This window comes from Haliotis rufescens, unplaced genomic scaffold (assembly GCF_023055435.1).
Source record: "Haliotis rufescens isolate VD_foot unplaced genomic scaffold, xgHalRufe1.0.p SCAF_1, whole genome shotgun sequence".
NCBI classification, from domain to species: Eukaryota; Metazoa; Mollusca; class Gastropoda; order Lepetellida; family Haliotidae; genus Haliotis; species Haliotis rufescens.
In genome coordinates this window covers 10,333,576-10,359,364 of record NW_025963779.1, presented here as the reverse complement: position 1 = coordinate 10,359,364, position 25,789 = coordinate 10,333,576, and the positions used below count along the sequence as shown (strand labels likewise).

The 25,789-nt window shown below is 40.3% G+C and overlaps 1 protein-coding gene across 1 annotated transcript in view; it reads left to right on the top strand.

Moving 5' to 3' along the window:
• The first annotated feature begins 6,783 nt into the window (after positions 1-6,783).
• LOC125384434 (sacsin-like) overlaps positions 6,784-25,789 on the top strand; it is a 35,673-nt gene continuing 16,667 nt past the window's right edge. Inside the window, exons 1-6 of the mRNA XM_048403614.1 lie at positions 6,784-7,465; positions 9,173-9,285; positions 9,559-9,672; positions 10,930-11,077; positions 11,906-13,471; positions 14,633-25,596. Of these exons, the coding sequence (XP_048259571.1) occupies positions 7,462-7,465; positions 9,173-9,285; positions 9,559-9,672; positions 10,930-11,077; positions 11,906-13,471; positions 14,633-25,596 (12,909 nt within the window). The 5' untranslated portion in view covers positions 6,784-7,461. The remainder of the gene's footprint in view (positions 7,466-9,172; positions 9,286-9,558; positions 9,673-10,929; positions 11,078-11,905; positions 13,472-14,632; positions 25,597-25,789) is intronic.

Here is a 25,789-nt window from a genome sequence, read left to right as displayed (position 1 = left end):
CAGCTGGATATATATATAAGAGAGTGATGAACATAAACATACAAAATGCACAAATGAAATACACGAAGCCAATACACTGAAGCAAGTGGTGTCTGTGAAATAAGGTAAAGCAGTTTTCCTTTACTACATGCATAAAATTAAGCTACTCAAACCTTTTGCTTTTGACAATGATGTCGTGAACTGATTTAAGAAGAGTCATGTTTGTAGAACTGCTTAACTACTGCCACGTAATATCATTTTTAGACCATACCCATGTGTGTAGAAATACAAAGTGTGTCTGATATCATCGTATTTTTTGACAGTTATAGAAAAAGTGAATTGCATCTTCAAGGTGATATCCACAAGTGCAGTCTGGTATGTCTGATACATGTCGTCTAAACTTATCAGCGTTTAAGTCACTGCAGCCGAGCCTAAGGCGACAGTGGACAATTTGGCATGATCTATGAAAATATTTGAAGTCAAAATTATTAGTAATTGCATCAGAACGATTAATTAATGATTTGATTTCTTTTAATGAGCGAGCATTAGTTACTTCATCGGATAGAGGGTTCCGCAGGTTGATCATATCCAGAAGAAATTATTATTAAGCATAGGTCTGTGTTCTACATTTGATTGTTTGTATGTTGAATCTATTTCTAAGGTTTATTTGCTGTTATCAGAGAATTGAATATACACTTTTCAAATATTTTGGCTGAGCAACTTGTGAGTGCTACAGGTCTATAATTTGAGCATTCCATTCATGTTCATCGCTGACACTGACACCGCATCAGCCCGGCAGTGGACTTGACACAGTTATTTGCGCACCGATTATATAACTCCTACAGACAGTGTGGGGTGGTTGTTTAAAGCGAAACGGACGACCCCGTCTGTTATCTAATAAATGCTGTGCGGCGCCTTTGATCTTGCCTCAAAACATACACCTTATAGTAGTAAACGACGATCAGGATGGCCTGGAAATAAACACAATTCTGTCTGCCCAGTGTATCCACAATTAACTAGAATGCTTCATATCCACAAATATATATATATAGAAAATAGATATTTGCCCACAGCAAATATTCATTTGCTTAATTGCATCAGTATGGTTTATCAGAACATGTACAATGCTTTCTTACGCTTGGTGAGGCAGACTGAAATTGAACATTAGGATAACGTCAGCAGGGATAAAAGAGGTCATACCAAAGAACTTTAATTACTAGTGGAAAAGTCAGACATTCCGATCAACCACTACCAGGCCCGGCCGGATCACAAGGTTGACCAGATCAACACCCCAAAGGAACATCTCTAGGCCAAACAAGGAGTCCCTTTCGTCATGGTGCACAAGAATGGGGGACAGGACATCGAGTACGACATCACAAACTACACAGACTTGTACCACTTCTTCCAGAGTAGTGGCGTACCGACCTCAAACCACTTCGTCGTCAATACCGCCGCCCTCCTTGCCAAGAGTCTCTACCAGAATTCCTACCCCCAGGATGAGAAGCTGACTAAGAGACTACTAGAAGGATACCGCCGCTAGACTTCTAGCCACACATGCTCGCCAGCCGACGCCGTGCCTTCCAACGCTTGCCCCACCCCCAGGCCCAAACTTTTCCATATTATTGAATATTCTTTTATCACCCACTCCCACCCAGCCAAACCCCAACCCCTTTAACTTTATTAGAATAGGCTGTAAACTTATATTTTTTTCGGGGGGGTGGGGGGGGGGGGGTGGGGGGTGGGGGGGGGGGGTGGGGGGGGGGGTGCACTTCTTTATTTAATCATAACGCTATTTTACCCTAATAGTATAAGTGCTTCTCCGTGTGCGAGATAGGCTTAAGTCGGAAAGCGCACGTTAAATCTCCGAGGTTACTATCTACCAGGACTTTATTTGCTGTTCTGGTCATACATAAATATATGTAAGTTACGTACATGGGGAGGCTAGATTATTTACAGCTAACAGCAATATAGTGCAAATATTATGTTCAATAAAAGAAAACGTTGATAGATCTATAACACACTTTTTGTACTATTAAACAAACTGTGGACTTTTAAGACATTTTCGCTTATTGTAATAACATCTAGCTAACAAATCATGTCTATCTCTGAAATCCACAAGCATAGTTGCTGTCAAACCTAAAAAACATATTCAGGGAGGTCAGTTTTGACTTGCCAAGCACCTTAAGGTGAGTTTATTTTTAAACTGTCAAAAGCGATTGTCCCTTCAATACTAGTATATGGCTGGAAGCTGTTTCTCGGACTGTTATGAGTTATGATGTATTTTATGATATTACTGGGGAATGTTCAAATTAGTTACTGTCATTTAATCCAACGTTCTAACTGTCAACTGTCTCAACAGGACCATAGGTTTGGTTATATATCTCCTCCCTGTCTCTATGTCTTAAGTTGTTAATCGGTAACTGCGGTCCAAATGTATCAACTTATTCATCTATTGTTGCAAACTTGACTGATTTAAACATATCTAATTGATCATGAACTACTCAGTCAGTCAAGCACCTGTATCAGAAATGTAAAACCAGCCATGTTTCATGTAGTCCCAATATCACTGAAAAATGCCGATGAAACGTGACATATAAATTTACTCACAGACAATATATTTTTCGTGAGAGTGAAGCACAATTTTATTAAAGTTTTATTAACAATTTCATAAACTATAATAATATTAATATTAAAATTCATCATCACTTGCCAAGTTTATGAACATGTCCCCATTTGGGAGATGTCACATATAAACAAGGATTCGAACTAAGTTTGATCGTCTTTGCACTGAGGTTTATCCCCACTTTGCCAGCAAACTGCAGAAGATTAACAGTGAGTGAGCATCGTTTCTATGTTTATACAAGAAAAGATGTTATGCCAAAAACGCTCACAGTAGTTAGTGAGTAAACTCACGACCTGTCATGACCTGGTTGAGTGACTTCCTCCAATCAACGTGAAAGGATTACCCACAGAGAAAGAAAGGATTAAAGTCACCCATAAATCTTATCCTAACGTAGTACTCCAACTTCTAAATGCCTCCCAAAGAAGGATTAAAATCCTAAATATATCCTATCTACGTGGTATAGGTACTCACAACCTCTAATAATAAACTGTTACGTTTGGTATCCCCAGCAATACTCACTATGGTCATTGGGCAAATGTAAAAATCACAAACCCTAACGAGATTCTGTCTACATGGTCACACCCGGTGATTGTGAAGATCTCAAATTCTATCAACAGTCAGACAGCATGGCTGTTCATATTCATTTACAACATCCTCTTATAATTAGTATAAAAGTGTCCCACACAAAACCTTCTTTTATTTATTCTTTCAAAATACAAAACAGAAAGTGGGGTGTGGGGAAATGGGACATATTCCTACGTGAAATAATGAGACATTAGTAGTGGTGACGGCTATATCATAATTGTACTGTCTAAAGTATAAATTTGGCGAACGAAAAACGTTATATTTGCAATCAAATGGAATGACTCGTGTGGGCAAATGAATATGTTCGCAAATCCACAAACAATCATTTTATTAATGGCGAACATTTACCAACCCGCGACATTCGTGTCAACACGGGGGTTCCCCTAGCAATAAACTTGCATCTAAATTCACTACTGTTCTACTGTCGGCTAGCCACAATGGCTAGACGGGACCCTAGTGGAATGGTTCATGCCATAAAAGTCTAACAACCGAACACTAATTAAGACGGGCCGACCTTGTATTTACGGTCTGGTGAACACAGCTCAATGGCCGCTCATTAACTCAAATTTCACATCTCACTGTTTTGTTTTATCTCACTATTCATTTGATAATTTTGTCAACTTCAACTGGAACCCGGTCCCGTGTTACATTTTGAGGGCGGTTGAATTTTTTTGCCTGCGGGGGGCGTTGGAGGGTGTTTGGGGGGTGGGGGTGGATGAGGGGGGGGGGGGGGGGGGGGGGGGGGCTGGGGCTAGTAAGCGGTTATGGGTGGCAAAGAGTTGTTTGCATTTGTTTCTTTGGGGGCATGGAGGGGGAGGTGGGGGTGGTTCGGGGAGGGAGCTGGACATGGAGTCAGATGTGGTGTCTAGGTCAAGGTATTCAGGTATGGAGTTGTAAGTTAGGATGGTGGCGGGTTTTGGTAGGTGGTCTTTTGTGATGTGTTTATTTAGCTTGAGGATATGTGTTTGTTTTATCGGGCAGGTGTTTTGAGTTGCTGTATGACCCTCTGTTTTACATTGTGTGCAGTATGGGGCCCATGTGCATTCTGCGGCTTCGTGTCTATACGAGCCGCATTTCTGACACATGGGTGGTTGTCTGCAGGTGGATGTAGGGTGATTGAAGGAGTGGCAGATGGTGCATTGGGTGGGATTTTTCCTGACGGGGTTTACTTTATATGTGAGTGTGCCGAAAATGATGTGTGTTGGGAGATCTGTTGTTTTGAATGTCAGAAATACTGTTTGGGTGGTTGTCCTGCCCGGGATGGGTGTGCGATTGTTGATGTTTTTGTAATTTATAATCTTGGGTTGTGAGTGGATTTTGTTTGCCATGTTGATGTAGTCCTGGATGTCCTCTTGTGTGTCCCTGTGGTCTATGTATATTACCCCTTGTATTTGTGTGAACCATTTGGGCACCTGCCATGTAATGTTAAGTCCGTCTATTATTGGGTGTCTGCTGGCATGTGGAAGTGTATCTTGGTTGGGGAAGGTGAGTTTGAAGCCGTAGCAACTGTTGTTGTTGTTGCATTAGGTGTTTAAGAGGTCGCCTTCTGCCTAGGCAATTTCGTCTGACCTGTCCCTCTTTGGGACTCCTGTGTGTGAGAAGGGTTCACATATCTATTGTGAGTTCGGTGTTCACATAATTTCTGTTTTTGCATTGATATGATTTCTATTTTCTTATATTGATATGATTTCATTTTTATCCTTGGCTGCTCTGTCAATATACGTTCGAGCAGCTGTCCATCTCTCAGAAATAGAGTTAGTTTGGCCTTCGCTATTGCATCTCTTGGCTTTAGGAGATCAATGTCAGATAGCAGATCTAACTGCAATTCTTGTTTTAACCTAGCCCGGGCTGGGGCATGGTCTTGACATTCTAGTAACACGTGGTCAATGGTTTCAGCCTGATTGCAAGATGAACAAACCTTGTCATAGTGCTTTCTGTGACCAAGTCTGAGGCGTGAGATAGCAATTTCAATTTTCATTTCATTTGAGTATGAGTTTGGCTTTTGTTGGACCTTGGGTTGAATTTTGTATAGCCATCTGCCGATCTTACTTGCGTCCCATTCGGCTTGCCATCTTTCTGCTATGGAGGCTTTGATTTTGCTTTTTATCTCTAGTTTACTAAAGGGAATAGGCTGTATATCCGCTTTGTCTAGAGCTAGCTTAGCCAGTGAGTCTGCTTTTTCATTTCCATGAATATCTATGTGAGAGGGGATCCAACACAGCTCCACTTGTTGCCCTTGGTCCGATAGTTTTGTATATTCGTACAGAATATTGTTGACTGTTTGGCCTGGAGTTTGAGTTTCTGCCACTGATGGCCTGAAGTGCACTTAGCGAGTCTGATAGGACGATTGCCTTTGCTTCCGGGAGTTCCGGTATGAGTTTGAGTGCATGATGAATTGGCTCCAATTCAGCCGTGAATACTGACTGACCATCAGGCAAGCGAACTGAATGTGATATGGATCCCGTAACCAACACTGTTGTTGATAGTATTCTTAGATCCATCAGTGTATATATGGGCCCAGCTGTCCCAGGTAGTTTGAATTTTAGTGATAGCTACTGATCGTAGTAGGGTTGAGTTTTCTCTTTTAGTCTTTTATTTTTCGCATTAGGGTTTTGTATTGTATTCTGTCTAGGCGCCTCAAGACAGTTTTTGATGCTGAATGAAAAGCCTCACAACCATAGTCAAATTTGATCTGATAAGAGCTTTGTAGAGGTCCAGCTAAGTGTCCCTCGATGTGCCCCAAGATGTGCCTGAAATTGCCCGTAATACGTTCAGGTCTTTTTGACATCTGTTTTCGACATATTCTCTATGCTTGCGACAAGTGAGGTGTTGAGCAAGGATCACCCCAAGAAATATTGCAGATTTTTCGAATTTGATAGGTTTGCCTTTTATGGAGACACGGGGTATCATAGCATCTTTCCCCCCGGCGTTTGAATAGAACTCCAACAGTTTTTTCACTTGAAATGGTGAATCCCCATTTATTGCACCATTGATCTACTCCGTCCAGGGCTGACTGGAGTGTTTTTCTGATTTGTGAAATATCTCTGTGCTTTACCCATATTGCTCCGTCATCAGCGAACTTAGAAGTTTGGGTAGGAAAGTTGACATGGTCAAAAAGATCATTAACAGGGTTGGGCTTATAATGCTGCCTTGTGGCGTGTGTTGTTGTTGTTGTTGCATTAGGTGTTTAAGAGGTCGCCTTCTGCCTAGGCAATTTCGGCTGACCTGTCCCTCTTTGGGACTCCTGTGTGTGAGAAGGGTTCACATATCTATTGTGAGTTCGGTGTTCACATAATTTCTGTTTTTGCATTGATATGATTTCTATTTTCTTATATTGATATGATTTCATTTTTATCCTTGGCTGCTCTGTTTATATACGTTCGAGCAGCTGTCCATCTCTCAGAAATAGAGTTAGTTTGGCCTTTGCTATTGCATCTCTTGGCTTTAGGAGATCTATGACAGATAGCGGATCTAACTGCAATTCTTGTTTTAACCTAGCCCGGGCTGGGGCATGGTCTTGACATTCTAGTAACACGTGGTCAATGGTTTCAGCCTGATTGCAAGATGAACAAACCTTGACATAGTGCTTTTTGTGACCATGTCTGAGGCGTGAGATAGCAGTTTCAATTTTCCTTTCATTTGAGTATGAGCTTGGCTTTTGTTGGACCTTGGGTTGAATTTTGTATAGCCATCTGCCGATCTTACTTGCGTCCCATTGGGTTTGCCATCTTTTTGCTATGTGGCGTGTGTAATGGTAGCACATATATAGTACTGAACAACAATGGAAAGACAATGACTTCTGGGGATGACACAGCTTAGGGGATGAACAATTAAGGCTATAAATGCCATACTATAAATAACACTAATGAACGGGAAGTGATATAGCAGCCCAGGTTGGCTGTCAGTCAATATACAATGAAATGTTGGTGAGGATTAACAACGGGGATTAGCGTCTAAAACGTAATGACAATTAAGTTATGGAGACATGGTTACAGGGTAATTTGCCTTTGGAGTCAAATGTACTTCAGTCAATGGAAGTCGTAAATCAGTCGCTATGACAAGATTAACATTTTCCTTCTCTTTTCCTACTTTTTCTCATTCACTCATCCATTTTATCATTCACCCGGTACCTATCTAATTCCATTTAAGTCCATACCTTTACCAAATTGATGAAAACAAAGAGCATTTGGATTGTTATATTTGTACACAACATGTTTTTCTTTGCTTCAGATAACGTCTGACAGTGGTACGGAACTAGCTCTCCAAAACGGGATATGAGTAAGTCAAAAGGACCCACCTGAGCTTGAAATGAAAGAGTACAGTGAGCTCAATCCATCGGAGGGATCTATTGTATAAAGATTAAGAGTGACATAACACTTTCGACAATAGACATGTAGCTCAAGCGTGGGTGGAGGTGAGGTTGTTTGGGTTGGGGAGAGACAAAGAGTGAGTGAGTTGGGTTAAACGCCCCTTTCAACAGTATTCCAGTTATATCACGGCGTGTCAGTTTAAATGTGGGAGGAAAGCCCAAAGTGATGCAGGTCTCAGACGTTAACCACTTCGGTGAAACCCACGAGCACGGGTATGGTGCTGACAAACCTTGAAACATAATTGGGATTCGAACCCACAATCATAGGTTTCTGGCATGTCCAAGGGACGCAACTCTGCACAACGTGCCCCCGGAGAGACAAAGGGGGAAAGGTAAATCTGACTCATGACAACTTAAGGTTGTTGTTGATGTACATTGAGATGTACAGTTCATCACTAAACTTAAATTATCGCCTTCTTCCTCCATATTATAGAATAAAATTCAAATTTCAATTTTATTACAGTGTAATTATACACAGTGTATTTGGGACACCATAGCTCAAATAAAATACTACAAAGTAGACACAATGTATTGATAACAACTTATTTATTCACTGTGTAGGCGATGGTACAGATTACATATAACAGTTACCATAGTCTACTATATATATTCTGTACCATGCACATTATTCAGCCTAGCTTGACAACATAATTAGGTTCTGTACCGAAACGTTCCCCTTAAGTAAATAAGGAAGTTGTTATCCATAAACTGTGCCTACCGTCATCCGTCAACTTCTAAGGAATTCAAATAGAATACTGACACCCAAACAAACCTCCCTGACCACAAGAGTCTGTCACATATGACAAGAGGGATGACTTCAATTTTCCAGAAATAGGACTCTTGCTCAATTGTTGTTTGATCAGGGTTACATCATTCAAGGCTTTAGGTGAGCTTTCAAAAAGTTTTTTGGGTGAACTTGTGGATGACATTTCCAAATTTGACGCATCCATATTGAAAACTGGATTCAAAACTCTTGGACAAATGTAGCAGTCATCATTGGCGGGAAAGAGCAGGTGTAGTTTGAGTTTCATTGATCCACAGGTGTCTAAGGAGATGATGTTTACAGTGCTAGAAAATGCATTTTCGGGGAATAAAGAGCATGGTCAAAGTGCAAAGATCAAATATAGGACAAAATTAAACGGAACAGATCACGAAAAACGGAACAGATATGTCATAGCCCACTACTCACTACATATATACCAAATTTCAATACTTTTTAGAAGAAAAGGGTTGAGTAATGGACATAAAAAGTTTCAACTTTCAGTATGGTTGAAGTGCAAAGGTCGAATCTTGGTCTGTTGAGCAACAAATCAATTTCTAACTATACATATACCAAATTTCAGGACATTTTGTAAAAAAAGATAGATTTTTCAATATGGCTACAGTGGCAGCCATTTTGAAAATCAGATTCGAACCTTTCTGCAAATGTGCTTGGGGCCAAAGTGGACTTTAGTGTTATTTTACTCAATTCATTCATCACACTTAAGCAACTTGAGACATATTTGAAAATTATTTATTTGATAATAACGATTACAATCATTTTTTTTGCAGCTGATCTTACTAGACTACTATATGTCCCTTGATGCCCCTCACACCATGTTCTCTGTGCTTGACAGGTGCCCCCGGCGGACTCCCGAGGGAGGGGTTCTCCAGCATGAAACTCCCCTCCCTCATCAAACAACTAAAAGTGGTCCTGGACCAATACCCTGATGATGGACAGATCCTTAAGGTAAAATATAAGGGGGTTCCCCATTCATAGATACACCCTTTACTATTTATATATAGAGTCTGGCCCCCCTGCATGTTTTGAGGTACACTCGAGCAGGCTGTTTGTGACGGGTGCCACCGGTGGGGCAGGATACGCTCGCGAACACCTGGTGTTCAGTGTTTAGTAGTGATTCATAAACACATGCTCATGGTATAGTCTGAATCGTACAACAAATCTGCTTTTAGCAGAGACTTCTTATGCGCATGGAAAGGGTTTTATTGCTTTTATTTACAGGAACTGATACAGAATGCCGAGGATGCGGATGCCACGGAAGTGAAGATTCTGTATGATGGGCGTCCCTTCAGTCCCCCGTCAGTTGATGGCTTCCCACATCTTCGGACCCTCAAGGTTTATATACATGTAGTCTCACCCCAAAGGGATCTATTGATATTGATCGAGGAAAGAAATATGTAACTGTCTACTGAAGTTATTCTTCCATTGTAGCGCATATAACTGTCTGGAGCATTTCCCACCTTTCGTTACTGGTGTTTTGTGAGGGCATGTAAGTGTATGATTGAGGTGAATTTATAACAGGTGTAAACAATATTTTCATGATTACCGTATTCGACGTAATAAGCGCCTAGGTGCTCTCAAAATTAGAAATAGGGGGCTCTTATTAGAATATTATTTTGGTGAAAAAAACCAGAGTTGAAAAATGAATTTCGTGGTTTATGGTGACAGACTGAAATGTTTATGTACGACAGATATATTTTTCCAGAATTTAATTGCCCATAATTAAGGGTGCATATAACACTCGAGTGTGTATTATACGCGAATAAATAAGTCTTGTGTACATTGATCAATCGGAAGGGGTGCTAATTGGGATTGTTCACTAGCTAATATATCAGCAAATATCGTCGTGGGCGCTTATTTGAGCGGGGTGCTTATTACGTCGAATACGGTAACTGACTTTGATCGGCAACATAGTGCCAATTTCTTAATGTAAGTTAGTGTGGGTGTATTAAGTTACTTGTGTCAAAGTGAGACTTTCTCCAATAATGTAGAATTACAGTAATCATGAATGATATTCATCTTACAGTTTAACCGACTAAGAAAAGTGAATAGAATAAAATTTCTTGGACTGCCAATATGCCTGCGTCTAGTCCTCCAGTAATGAATTTACGTGCCATGTGCTGGCGTTACAGCCCTCATGGGTAGAGACAAAGTTATTGCAAGCAATTCTGGTTCAGCACAGTCTTACATGAATTAAGGAGCTATCTGTGATTATGTCATTCACTGATGTCACATGATATACATTTATACCTCTTTACGAAGTTAGACTGACCACCATGTTAGTTAGCATGTACACGTGAGCTGTGATCATTTGCCAACTGAGTCGGTCACACTGTTCAGTATCAGGACTGTTGATAAGAAAAGCAACCGTATGCTTTGCAGCTGGTAATATTTTTATGTTATGTTTAGACTAAAACACATGCCATTCACGAGAGGTATTTTTTTTATAAATTTATAAATTTTTATAAATGTTGATGTCAGATAAAACATTATGGAGTCATTTTGTGGTAGAATGTTTTGAAAGGATTACTTCATTATTGTCATTACAGATAAAATCATCTTTGTATAAGCTTGTATGTGGTGTACTTTTAGGGTCCTGGCTTATGTGTGTACAATGATGGTGTATTCACTGATGAAGACTGGGATGGCATAAGGATGCTACAGAGTAGTATCAAGGAACAGGAGCCTCTTAAAGTTGGTCGCTTTGGACTGGGATTCAAGTCAGTCTTTCATCTGACAGGTACAAACATATTTTGTCTTGTGGATGTCAGTTTCACCTATCCTTTTGTCCAAGCATGGTTGCCTATCCATTCAGGTTTCATGTTAGAGTGGGTGGGTTTGGCTTGACGCCAAATTCCACAGTATTTCTATTAAATTAAATTACGTCCATCATGTCAGGTTCACTTTGGAACCCGAAGTGCTGCAGGTGTTAGACATTAACAACTGTGGTGAAACCCACGAGCACGATCATGGGATCATGGGTTTACGACATGCTGAATTACAATGCCTTACAATGACGACTGGATTCCATGTGCATCACCTTTGGCTGGAAGGGGATGTAATGTTACATAACATTGAACACATTAGAGGGTATTAGAGGTAGGATTTGTCCCTGCAACCAGTAACCTGCATCTAAGCATGTTATTTGAGATGATTGGGTGGACTTATCTGAATGTGTGTCATTCTGCTTTGAAAGCGTGGATTTTTCCCATGCTTTTGGGCACTGGCTTGCCTCTGGAATAGGTCTTAGCAACCTATGCTTGCCCTAAAAAGGTGACTTAGCTTGTCATAAGAGCAACTACCTCTCTGACATGGTTTATGCATGTATCCCAATTGCATGGATCGATGCTCATGATGTCAATCACTGGATTGTTTGGTCCAGACTCGATTATTTATATACGGCCATCATATAGCTGGAATAATGCTCCGTGTGGTGTTAAACAACAAACAAACAAACTGGCTTTCCTAGACACAACTCACAGGCAAAATATGATATAGTTGGAATGTAGCTGACTACATCTATAGTGTTTATGCGCTCACTTACATCAGTATCTTTATTTTGTTTCAGATGTGCCTTTGATCGTATCTGGTCACAACATCCTTTTACTAGATCCGTACATGTGGGAAGATGACCCAAAGATGGTGTGCTATATGAGCAGACTGGACAGGATTGAATTTTCCAAAGATTTGTTGCTTCGAGTTCTGGATGGTATATTTGGGTTTTCAGCCCAAACACTCAAGGATGGATTCTTCAAAGGCACTCTATTTTGGTTTCCCCTCCGAGGAGAAGTGACAGAATTGTCAGACATTATTTATGATGATAATAAAATACAAGATCTCTTCAGTGCATTCCAAGCTGAGGCCCCTCATATGCTGCTCTTCCTGAAGTCATTGTCAAGGATTCAGGTTTGTCAGAAAGGTGCAAGTCTCTTTGGAAAGCAAGTTCCAGAAAACAGTTGTGAGACTCTTTTCACTGTTGACACGAGTAGCTATGTAGGAGACACTGTAAATATTAGAAAAGAATTTGTAGAATCCATAAAGGAACTAAAGGGAGGGTTACCAAAATCGCCAATTGAGAAGATATACTACATGAAAGTAGAAACATGTGACTTTATGTCAACACACCAGAACTGTAACAACAGCATATGGCTCGTGATTCAGCACTTTCAAGATGGAAAAATTTCAAAATCATTCAAGAAACTGTGCTTTGACAAAACCATTGCATCATGCCCGTGTGTTGGCTTAGCTTTCGCCCTTGAACAGGAGCAAACCGGGCATATATTTTGTTTTCTGCCCTTGCCACTTGAGGCGCAGAGTCCCACAGGCCTACCTATTCACGTCCATGGTCATTTTGCACTGAGTCAGAACCGTAGACATATCAAGTGGCCAACAGCAGATCAAACGAAGAACAAATCCCAGATGGATAAAGCGATACGATGGAACCAGTGTTTACTCCTCGAGGTGTTCCCTCAAACATATGTCAGTCTCATACAAGAGTTGATCATGTATTGGCAAAAGGAAGGAAGAGATGAGACTTGTGTAGAGAAGATATACCGTGCGCTGCCTGATAAATCACAAATACGTGAAAACTGGAAAGGACTTTGTGAAGCATTTTACAAGTTAATGTTCAGAGAACGAAGCCTCTACACCCCAAATGATGGAGGCAAGTGGATAAATGCTGAAAATGGAATCCTCTTTGTACCTTCGAAAGTGTCGTCTGAAATCCAAGAAACAGTTGTTGTTACCTACAAAATGAGTCAGGAAAACATTGTTGTAGTCCCACCTCATTTGCATGAGGCATTGCAATCCTACTACCCAGATCTAGATCAACTGAAATTTGTGACACCAGATGGACTTTCAAAAACCCTTCAGTCCAAGAACCTTTATCCAGGAATAACAGACCAACAGAAGCTGCATCTGCTTGAGTTCATATGTGCAGAGGACAGCTTTCAGTGTCTTCGTGGGGTGAGACTTCTCCCTCTTGCAGATGGATCCTTCACGACATTTGGGGAAGCAGACCCTGTATTTGTGTGCGAGGATGAAGATGATATAAACATGTTTCCAGGCCTGAGACATAGATTTGTTCTTCGTGACAGTACTACTGGACACTATCTTCAAGATATGGCAAAAAAAGGTTGGTCTCTTTAATAATGTTGAATGTATGTTTCATTTCACATGGGGTGGTTCTCTCTCTCTCTCTCTCTCTCTCTCTCTCTCTCTCTCTCTCTCTCTCTCTCTCTCTCTCTCTCTCTCTCTCTCTCTCTCTCTCATTTAAGCATTTACACATTTATAAAGACCTTTCACATGGGGTGGTCAGAATTTGATATTCTCTCTCTTTCTATCTCTCTCTCAGGCATTTACATTTCTACATATTTAAAAAGACCTTTCACATGGAGTGGTTAGAATTTGATACCCCCCCCTCTCTCTCTCATTTAGGCATTTACATATTTAAAAGGACCTTTCACATGGAGTGGTTAGAATTTGATATTCTCTCTCTCTCTCATTTAGGCATTTACATATTTAAAAGGACCTTTCACATGGGGTGGTTAGAATTTGATATTCTCTCTCTCTCTCCCTCTCTCATTTAGGCATTTACATATTTAAAAAGACCTTTCACATGGAGTGGTTAAAATTTGATACCCCCCCCCCCCTCTCTCTCTCTCTCTCTTTCTCTCTCTCATTTAGGCATTTACATATTTAAAAAGACATTTCACATGGTGTGGTTAGAATTTGATATCCCCCCTCTCTCTCTCCCTCTCTCATTTAGGCATTTACATATTTAATAAGACCTTTCACATGGAGTGGTTAGAATTTGATATCCCCCCCCCCTCTCTCTCTCTCTTTCTCTCTCTCATTTAGGCATTTACATATTTAAAAAGACATTTCACATGGAGTGGTTAGAATTTGATATCCCCCCTCTCTCTCTCCCTCTCTCATTTAGGCATTTACATATTTAAAAAGACCTTTCACATGGAGTGGTTAGAATTTGATATCCCCCCCCCCCCCCCCCCCCCCTCTCTCTCTCTCTCTTTCTCTCTCTCATTTAGGCATTTACATATTTAATAAGACCTTTCACATGGAGTGGTTAGAATTTGATATCCCCTCTCTCTCTCTCCCTCTCTCTCTCATTTAGGCATTTACATATTTGAAAAGAACTTTCACATGGAGTGGTTAGAATTTGATATCCACAGAGTGATGAAGGAATGTGTTTCCCCAGACTTCAAGTAATGTCATAAGGCTGGAAGTGCATAATGTTGTGTTGTGTTGTACACTTTTTGTTTCCTTTAATTTTCAGGAATGTTCAACATTCAAAGATTGTCATCTGAGCCCTTTGCACGTCTTCTTAAAGAGTGCATGGAGGTGCAGTTTCCTTCAGGGGTTGCAACTGTGACATCTGATTCTCAATTTAGTCCAGAATGGCTTGACTCTGTATGGCAGTACATCACAAAACATGACATAGATGTCAAAGACAAATTTCCAGATGATTTACTTATCCCTGGGGAAGCCACTGCTGATGGAACAATGCCTCTTTATCCTGTATCTTCAAGTTTCATTTGCATGAATGTGAAGACTGTTGGTGATTTGGATCAAAGACTAGGTTTGGCTTTGGAACACCTTGGTATCATCCCGCTATCAAAGATACCTGATGCTCTCAAGAGAAACGCCTCCATTATAGGAGATGTTATCAAATATCCATCCTTTGAAGGTGTCATCAGTGTCCTTGAAGATGTTGCACAGAAGGATACACTTTTGGAGAAGGTATCTAATTTTAACAACATTGCAAAAGATGAGGAAAAACGGTCTTTGGCTGAGTTTCTTTGTGAATGTAAATGTCTGAGCAGTTCAGCCAAAGACGTACTGCAGAAGCTGGAACTATTTGCAAACACAGACAACTTGGACATGGATACAACCATTGAACAGATTAATCTTCTGGAGCCAGCAGACCAACTGGTTGTGCCCTATCCAGAAGTTTATTTACGGTGCATTCCAGCCACTACTGCTGCCCTATCTCAACTACTTGATGCAAGACAAGTGACTCGAGATGAAGTTACACTCAACATTCTGATATTAATGGCAAATGGAGACAATAAATACAACAGGAATGATGTTAAAGTATTTATGCTACACCTTCTGAAAGAATGTCATTTCTTCACAAATCAAGCCATACTAAAGCTAGCTAAAAGAATACAATTCCTTACTACAGATGAAATGAGTGAGCAGTTTAGGGTTTGTGATCTATTTGAGCCACAGCCAGAACTCTGCAAGTTGTTTGAAAGAGAAGATAAATTTCCTGCTGCTGAATTCATGGATTCATCTTTATTACAGGGACTGAAAATGCTTGGACTAAAAACAGTGACAGATGTCACAGATGAACATCTTTGCCGTACTGGTGCAGTCATAGAAAGCCTTCTTGGGACAAATGAGTTTGAAGTTGCTGCTAGGAAAGGCAAAGCTTTATTTGCTTTTCTGAAGGCACGTCTTGCAAAACCTTATAAAAATTCTTTGAAAAGCCTACTACAAGTAAGATTTGTTCCACGTCTAGTAAGGAGAACAACAGGTTATCCAGTCACATTGAGGTTGTTTGGAGAAGAAAATAGCTGCTTGCTTGAACGACTTGGGAATGTGTGGAATGAGAAACATCTGAATGTTATAGGATCAGTTTCCCCAGTTGCAAATCTTCCAAAAGAAATCATCAGTGCATTTCAATTGGTATCTGAACCACCACTTCATCAAGTGTTGGAGCATATGGACCTAACAATTGCATCATATCAGCCCCAACAGGATACAGAACACAAGTACATGGAAGTAATGAAAGACCTGTACAGGTATCTTTCAAAGCAAAATGTTTCCTTGATGACAAAAGCATGCAAGGAAAGACTTCGCAAAATGAAGTTTATTTGGATCAATTCAGAATTTCATTTTGCCAGTCAAATTTGGACCATGAAATCACAACGGAAGGACATTGAGCTCAAACCTTACAGATTTTGTTTGCCAAAGTTTTGGATTGGTATTGCAGACATTGTAGAAGCTGTAGGTGGGCAGAAACAACAAAGTCCTGAAATGTTGGTTTCTGTTCTCAAGGAGATTCAGCATAAACACCTTCAAGCCAGAATGGATAATTCAGATGATATGCAAGAAGATCTCCAAATCATTTTTCACATTATTAACATGTTGAAATCATACAAATTCCATTCAAATGAAATTAGTTTGCCAATTCACCAAGATGAATACTCCAAGTCCCTTGTTTTGAAATCTGCTGCAGACTGTACCTTTTGCAATGCTGAATGGCTTCTGGAACAGACAACAGATGGTGAAGAGGAAGAGAAGCTCTACTTTGTACACAGTGATATATCTGAAGAGACAGCAAGGTATTTTGGAGCATCTCTCTTGACTGAGAGGGTTATGGAGGGGACAGAGGCCTTTGATCTTAACTGTGGCCAGCATGAGTCATTAACCAAACGGTTAAATGGGATCCTTAGAGGATATACAGATGGATTTTCAGTACCAAAAGAGATAATACAAAATGCAGAAGATGCCAAAGCAACCAAAGTGATGTTCCTCTATGATGAGAGACACAATAGTAGTGCTAGAACATCTTTGATGAATAAAGGAATGGAATCCCTTCAAGGTCCTGCCTTGTGGTCATACAATGATGCACAATTTACGGAGGATGATTTTCTAAACATTCAGGATCTTGGTGGTGCTACGAAAGAAGATGATGCAACAAAGCTTGGTCGTTTTGGACTTGGTTTCAATTCTGTGTATAACTTGACAGATGTCCCAAGCTTCATCAGTGGAAACACTGTAGTTATATTTGATCCACATCGGACCTATCTGGGCAGACCAGGACTGAAAGCAGATCTATCCTCCGTCAAAAATAAGAGAATGCTGCAGACGATGCGAGGCCAATTTCAGCCATTTGATGGAGTGTTTGGCTGTGACATAGGACAGAAAGCCAAGGGGGATATTTGCAAAGGGACATTGTTTCGATTTCCTCTGCGAACAGCAGAACAGGCAGAAAAAAGTGAAATAAAACATCTTCATTACTCAAAATCAGAGATGAAAACATTCCTGGAGATTTTGGTCAAAGGTGCTGGAAATCTATTATTGTACACACAAAATGTAAAGTTAATGGAAGTATATTACCTACCAAATGGAGCCTCTGTTGACAAGTGTGAACTTTTGTTTTCAGTCCAAAAGAAAACAGATGATCAGTTTTCTGTGTTTAACCAGGCAAAAGTACCGCACAATCCTCAAATTAACACCCTCAGTCACTTCTCAAAACAGTGCAACATGGATTCAAGGGAAGACTATTTAATAGAAAGGGTGAATGTTTCTGTCAAAACAACCACAGAATTTTCAAACTCTTTTGGCATTAAAGTCCATCAGGACAATACAAACTGGCAGATAACATGGTCCATGGGAAAAACAGTTCCAGGACAATTTGCCACAATAAAAGGCCTACTCCCTTTAGCTTCAACTGCTGTTCCACTAAGCACAAGTGGTGACATAATTCAAATGAGCTCACTTCGTGAATGTCAGAGCTTTTTCTGTGTCGGACACTTATACTGCTTTCTTCCTTTGCCCCTCCCATCTACACAATTCGCCATGCACATCAATGCACAGTTTGCGCTGACAGAAGACAGGAGGCGACTGTGTGAAAAAACAGAGGACGACAAAACATCAATTCCTGGTTCCTGGAACAAACACTTAGAAACTGAGGTTATCAGTCGAACAATAATCTGCACTCTGACAGGACTCGAGAATCTTACTCAGAATGATGTTGAGGCCTATTACAACTTGTGGCCTGGTGTCATGTTGAACAAGGATGTAGATGTCAAAAATTCACTTGAGAAACCAGCCATTGTGACAAGTTTCTATAAGGTGATTACTGAAGAGGAATACAAAGTCTTTCTGCAAGGTGATCCAGTGAATTATGTAGCATTCAAGAACTCCATATTTTTGTCCCCATCTTTAGCATACAATGAGTTTATTGGAAAAACTGCTGTCGGGGTACTTCAAAGATTCTGGGAAAAGGATACAGTTATTGACCTACCTGAAAGAATTTACCAAAATTTCATATCAGCTGGTCTTACAGAAACCTTCAACAGTCGTGTTGTCAGTACTGAAGATTTCTACAAGGAGGTTTTCTTACCAAATATTGAACTGGTAAATTCTTCAGATCGTCAGTCACTGACATTGTATGCTGTCAAACTATGCGTTCCAAATATTGATGCTTTGTTGAAGATGTATGAATGCATTCCTTCAAAACCAAATGGAAAACTAAGAAAGCCCAAGGAGCTAGTCCATCCAAGAGGAAAGGTTTCCCAACTATTTACTGAATCTGAAGAGATTTTTCCAAGTGAGGCATTTGAAAGGCATGAAATCCTGAAGCAGTTATGTTGCCTGGGTATGGTAGAAAATGATCTTCCGTGGGAAGCAATAATAGGAAGGATAGAAACAGTACAAGACCTGAGTCTCGAGGATAATACTCGAGCCGAGAAGAGGTGTCTCAACATTCTACAATATATCAATGAGTATGACAGCAGCACCCGTGGGAGGCGATTCCATAAATGTGGAGAGGATGCAAGACAGCAAATATCCACCATGGCCTTTCTCCCAGTATTGCAGAAAGCCAGAGATTGGCCTTTCAAGTGGAAAGGTGATACAGTTTCAGTATTCTCAACACCTGTTCAGTTGTTCTTTCATGAAGAAGCTGATTTAGTTGGATGTTGTAACCTTCTGCTTGACTCATACAAACTGGATGGATTATTTTCTTTAAAAGAAGTTCTAATTTGGCTTGGTGTTCAAGACACAAAATCTGTAACTGCAACAGTTGTTTGTGAACAATTGCTCCACATTTCAACACAAATACTCAGGGGAGTTCAGCTGAGTAAGGAATCAATCAAAATCTTAAACAACCTGTATAAACACCTGGATGCTTTGTGCAAGGAGGTTGACAGCACCTCTCCAGAGCATGACATTATAGCAAAGCTTAAAGGCAAGCAAGTGATACTTAATGATAAAATGCTAGTGTTTCCTCAGCAAGTTGCATTTCATCTGGAGTATGACCTACATCCATATCTGTATCAAATTGAACCAACACAAAGATTTATATACAAGCACTTCCTGCAGGTTATTGGAATCAAGGAACACTTTGATGTGGATTGTGTGAAAGAGCAAATTGACAAGACGGCTGAAACATACAAGGATATACCAATGAGAAAGGAAGATGTGACTTTATATGTCAACATGGCTAACTTATTATACAAGTTGTCAGCGAAGGAAAACTGTGTCAACTCTGAATTATGGCAGATGTTTTTACCAGACACTGAAAACTCCCTGAAGCCTGCAACTGATCTTTGTCTTGACGACTGTAGTCGCCTGAAGAAAGATTCGGGAATACAAATTGTTCATCCCTCCATATCAAAAGAAGTAGCCCTACATTTCAAAGTCAAGACACTGATACATGCCAGTGTTGAGAAAGTACTGTTACCGTGGTCAGCAACTTCATTTGGCCAACGTGAGAAACTGACAACGAGACTGAAGGGAATCCTTGAAGGATATCCAAGGGATTCATCAATTATGAAGGAACTTCTTCAAAATGCAGATGATGCAGGAGCTACTGAGCTAAAATTCATCAAAGATTTCAGAAACCATCCTACTGAAAATGTATTTTCCGATAATTGGAAACCTTTACAGGGCCCTGCTTTGTGTGTTTGGAACAACAGTAGTTTTACAGAGAAAGACTTTGAGGGGATTCAATCTCTTGGCGTTGGAAGCAAATCTGATGATGCCCTGAAGACAGGACAGTATGGTGTAGGCTTTAATGCTGTGTACCATTTAACTGATGTTCCATCTTTTTTCACAGTTGGCCCAGAGACACCAGAAACAGTATGTTTCTTAGATCCTAATCTGAAGTACATTCCATGGGCAACATCTGAAGCCCCTGGTTGTAGATTCCCTGCTGCTGAGCTGCAGTGCAAATTTCAGGACATATTCAAATGCTATCTTACGGATGTTATAGACTTTGGAGAATCAGGGACCCTGTTCCGTCTGCCACTGAGAACAAATGAAATGGTGTCTGATATATCTGATGAAGAAATTCCAATTGAAGGGAAAATGGGCATAGAACAACTGCTAAAGGATTTCAGAAATGAAATGTCTGAGTCTCTGTTGTTTCTTCACAATATCAAGAACATATCAATACATTCAGTGATGAAAGATGGGAGACTTGTTGAAGATTTTTCAGTTAGTGCGGAAATAAGTGAACAACATGCTGGCCTAAAAAACTATGTATCAGGTTTACGAACCTATGTCAAACATAAAGAGCAGGATGTCACTAAGCAGACAAAGGTAGTACTGAAAGTGAAGAGCCTTGAAGGAAAACAAGAAAGGTGGCTGGTTGTTCATAAGTGTGGCTTTGCTGATAACACTAAAGTTCCTGAAATTCTTAAAGAATGCCAAAGAGATGGCAAGATTGGTATGTTACCACGAGGTGGTGTAGCAATACCACTGGATGACAATACAGTGCAAGGAAAAGCATTTTGTATGTTACCCCTCCGCATCACCACAAAACTCCCCGTGCACATAAACGGACATTTTGCATTAGATCATGAAGCTAGAGGGAACCTATGGCATGGTCCACATCCTTTCCGCACACTTTGGAATGAAGCCATCATCCAACAAGTCATTGTTCCTGCTTATGTATCAGGTCTTGAAACTCTGATAGGACCAGAACTGCTTGGTGCCCAGCAAGATCCAGGTTATTTTAGGTCTCATGAACTGCTTAAACCCTTCATCAACCTGTTTCCTGTGATAGCAGGCACTTCAGATGACTATTGGAAATTGTTAGCCACATGCTTTTATAGGCATATTGTACAGCATTACACAGCTCTTTTTCCTGTTATCAAACCACTAGATGGCAAATTTTCTGAAAATTCAAGATCACAAAATCAAACAAGGCTTGTCAAATTTGATTGGGTTTCAGTTGCCTCGTCTACTGGATTCCCAGGATACTTTAACAATATCCCAGTTCCTGCAAAAAAGGTTGATTCAACAGCCCAGCATGTTAAAGTCCCAAAGCTTGTGGAAATTCTCAAAGATTTGGGGATGAAGATAATAGATATGCCACTGTCCATCTACCATCAGTTTCAGGAGGCTGACTTGGAGGTTTCCTGTATATCATCAGATAGTGTGATTGAATTTTTGAAGTCATTCACCAACAGCAATGAGGATAGATGTCAACTTGCAAGTCTCCCTTTAGACATCAAGTCAACTCCTCTGAAGGACACCCATGCCTTGACTGTTTTGACAAAGTACTGCAAAGAGAGTTCAACTTTTCTTGATTCATTAGATGGCCTACCTCTTCTTCTGACACAAGATTCGATTCTGAGATGTTTCACTTCGCAGCTTCCAATAATTGTCACTGTATTTACGGAGTTGATCAAAGGATCACCAGGAATGGCAATGCATAGATCAATGGAACAGTTGTACTCTGGTTTTACAGATAAATCAGATACACTTAGGAAACTTGACATTCAAACACTGAGCACTCTTCTGTCAGACACAATGGGTCATATAATCAGCACTGTCCCAATTCCATGGGAATGCAGTGGTAAACCATCTCCTCAATGGATTCTTGAAATCTGGGATTTTCTTCACAGGGAAATTGTTGCTTCATCAAAAATGACTCCTCATATAGATAGTGTCAAATCCAGCCTATCCTCTTTGAGTCAAGTGTGCATCCTACCTGCCAAAGTAACTGAGAAATTTCAAACTGTGATCTATTTATTTCCAATTTGTGACTCTGACAAAATTTTAGACCTTCTTGGCATGACAAACATGACCTATAAAACAGCCTTTTCTAAACTAAGTGTACCCCAGCTTGATTTTGGTGAGACTGCCTCCAATAATGAAGAATGTGTGAAATCAGCAAAGACATTGGTTGCAAATCTCCAAAGACCAGCTTCTACACTCAAGGCACTTGCACAACACACTCACAAACTTATTGGCATAAAGGAGGGTTCAGCTAAAATATTGCAGCAATATTTTTGCACCCATCTAAAGGATCTACAGACGCTTGAAATACCAGTGGCCACAGAGCTACTAAGATCTCTGCCCATTTATGAAGATTTATCTGGATCCTGCCAACACATGAAAATGGCTAGAGTCTATGCTGTCATTGAGCATGACAATATTCCACAAGATGGAATAGAGACATGGTCACTTGGGCTCAAAACGTGCCTCCTGAAATGTTCGGATAGCAACAAAAACCTTTTTGAGTTTTTAAAGGTTCAAATACTTTCTCCTGAAGAATTATATGAAAAGATTATCCTTGAGAAATTCAGCCATCTCCCAAAACCCACTCAAGCTGTTCATTTACAGTATGTCAGAGACCATTTGTTGAAAACATCATTTTTATCAAATTACAGCAGTGTGCAAAAAAACCTGATTCAGTGTCTTAAACGGTTACACTTCATTGAAGACAAAGATGGATCGTTGCACAGGGCCTGTGAATATTACTTGAAACGAGGGACACTATTTGCAGAATTCCTTTCAGAGGACAAATTTCCACCACCACCATATGACAGTCCAGAATGGGAAACCTTCCTAAAAGAGTCTGGAATTGTAATAAAGGTGTCAGAAAAGGATTTTGAGAAGTTTGCTAGATCAGTAGAGGACATGAATGTCACACCTATCACAAGAGATGTGGAGCACAAATCAAAGCTGCTCACAAAGCACTTGTTTGAAAAACAAGAAGGGTTGATGAAAGGATTACTTCTCTCACGAGTTAAGAACATCAAATTCGTGATGCCCTACAACATGGAGAAGGAATCAAATGAGAAAGACATGACAAAACGAATCCTTCCCCAGTTTCAACAAGGGAAACTGATAACATATGGTGATTCTGTGTCTTCAAAGCACTGTCACTATATATGGACAAGTTGTGCCATGTTTCCCCACTATGCAGATCCTGATTATTACAAGAATGGACATTCACGAAAGGACAGAGAGAAAATGGCATTGCTGCTCGGGATAAAGAAGGAACCCTCCATTGAATCAGTGGTTCAGCATATAGTGAATATAAGTACATCACTTGAACAACGACAACAAACACGTCCACATAGGGGTTCTGATCTCGTGGTCATACTGACTATGGTTCTCAAATCAATTTACACGTTTCTTCAAGATAACACTTCAAATTTGACTGAGAAATTGAAGAAACAACTAAAGGCTGCTTTTGTTGTATTTTTACCTCAAGAAGGATTATTTGTACGGCCATCACAAGTTGTGCTAGAAGTATCAGGGACAGACACAATGCAAGGTATATATAAAGCGCCAGTGGAGTTTGGTCCATACTTCAAGCTGTTTTCCCTGCTTGGTGCAGCACCAGAAGTGACAACTAATCACTATGCTGAGGTTCTACAGGTTCTTGCACAGACAACTGCGGATGGTAAACTGGAACCAAATGAACTTAAGATCGTCCAGAAGGCAACAGACATGCTCTTCAAGTGTTTACAGAAGGAAGAAAAGGATAACAACATCGCTCTAACAGTTCAATACTTATTCCTCTTGGACAGAGACGGCAAACTGTCCAAGTCAACAAGTTTGGTCATTGCTGATAATGAATCACTGGAGAACAGAGTAAAGACTTTGAATTTCAGATACTTTGTTGGTTTCAAAAGATTGGAGATTTCTAAAACAAATGAAGTTGATGTATTTGAACAGTTGCCAGAAATATATAGACCTAAGATTCTTGATCAGATGACAAATGAGGTCATGTGTGAAACCAGTCATAACAAAGCCACTGAAGGTTCAGTCTCGAGTGAATACAGTCAAAAAATCACAAATCCAGAGTTTGTGATTGGCCTCATAAGACTTATAAACGATAGCCGGCGTTTGGGGAGAGTAGAAAAGCTTACAGAAACAGAACTGAAAAACATTGAGATGAAATTAGCGAATATGAGCATTAAGCAAATCACAGGTCTGAAAACTGTATTGATTCATGGTGGCCTGGTAGTTGAAGGGAGTGACAGAGAGCAATCATGTTTTCTTGATTATGAAGACGAAAACAAAGTAACTGTTTACATCAACACCAGAAAACTGAATCAAGTGCTTCTTCATAGTAAACTGGCCACAGCAATTAACAAGCTAACAGGGGGATACATCACAAGTGGCCTATATTCACTGGTTGATATGCTTGCATGTGATCCAGGAAAGATTCAAGCCTATCTAGATGGAATGAGTGTCCAGCCCACAAGTTACATATGCAGCTATATAAAAGACTCTGTATTTCCACCACCCGGAACAAGGATTCCAGAGGAGTTCCACTGGATGCTTGATAATAGCTTTACTAGGTTTGATGTGGAGGAATATGTTGGAATGGAAATATATGACCCACTCACAGATGATAGAATAGGGCAAGAAGGATCAGACTTGCCAAATCCAGACTCAGGTCCAGTTTATATCTATGCCAAGGTGAAACAAATCCTGACAAGTGAAACTTTGCCAATTCTTGATAGATATGCCGTTGACGTAGGAGAAGAGGGGATACAAGAAGTATCTGCCTTGGATCTTTTCAAGTTTCAGCGTCAGAAACGATCTCAGTGTAGAGAGATTGTGCTCTCTAATAGGTCACAGCATGATGAGGGAAATACACCTGGACCTGAGACTGAGACAGGAGAAGTCCCACGAAAAGAGCAACAGGCAACACCATCTGAAGACAAGCCTCTTGATATGGACAGTGTGCTGAAAGAAATACGTGAAACATTGAAGGTGGCATGGCAAATGCCAGACACTAAGCAAAGAGAGAAAGTAAAGAAACGTTTGTTGTTTAAATGGCATCCAGACAAGAATCAAGGTAATGAAGAGTTTTGTACCAAAGTATTTCAGCGGATACAGAATTATATTGAAATGTTGGAGAAGGGTCAAAATATAGATCAAGTCCCAGGACATACTAATGCAAAGCCAAGAACAGAGAGATCCAACTGGTTTTATGAAGAAATGAACCGCCGGAGCAAACGTCATCGGCATGACTATGAACATTTCTGGGATGATGACGGCGACTCCTTCTCTCATGGCTTTCACTCCCGGTCAGGCGGGTCATCATTCAGGGCTCATCATAGAGAGAAACCTAATCCTCAGCCTGAAGAGGCCAGGAGGTGGATGAGACAAGCACGGGAGGATCTGAGAGTGGCAAGAGAGACCATGCATACATTATCTGCCTACAACTGGAGCTGCTTCCAGTGCTACATGGTAGGTCTCATTGCTTATGTAATCTCAGTGAACCTTTCTTTTTACATCTTTATCTTGAACATATACGATCTTTCATAACTGAGATGCTGTAGAGATATCAACTTATGGGTGTATAATGCATTGTGATGGGTTTGGTCACTACGTCTACGTGAAATGATGGGATAAGCGTCATGTGCTACACATCATTTAAGAT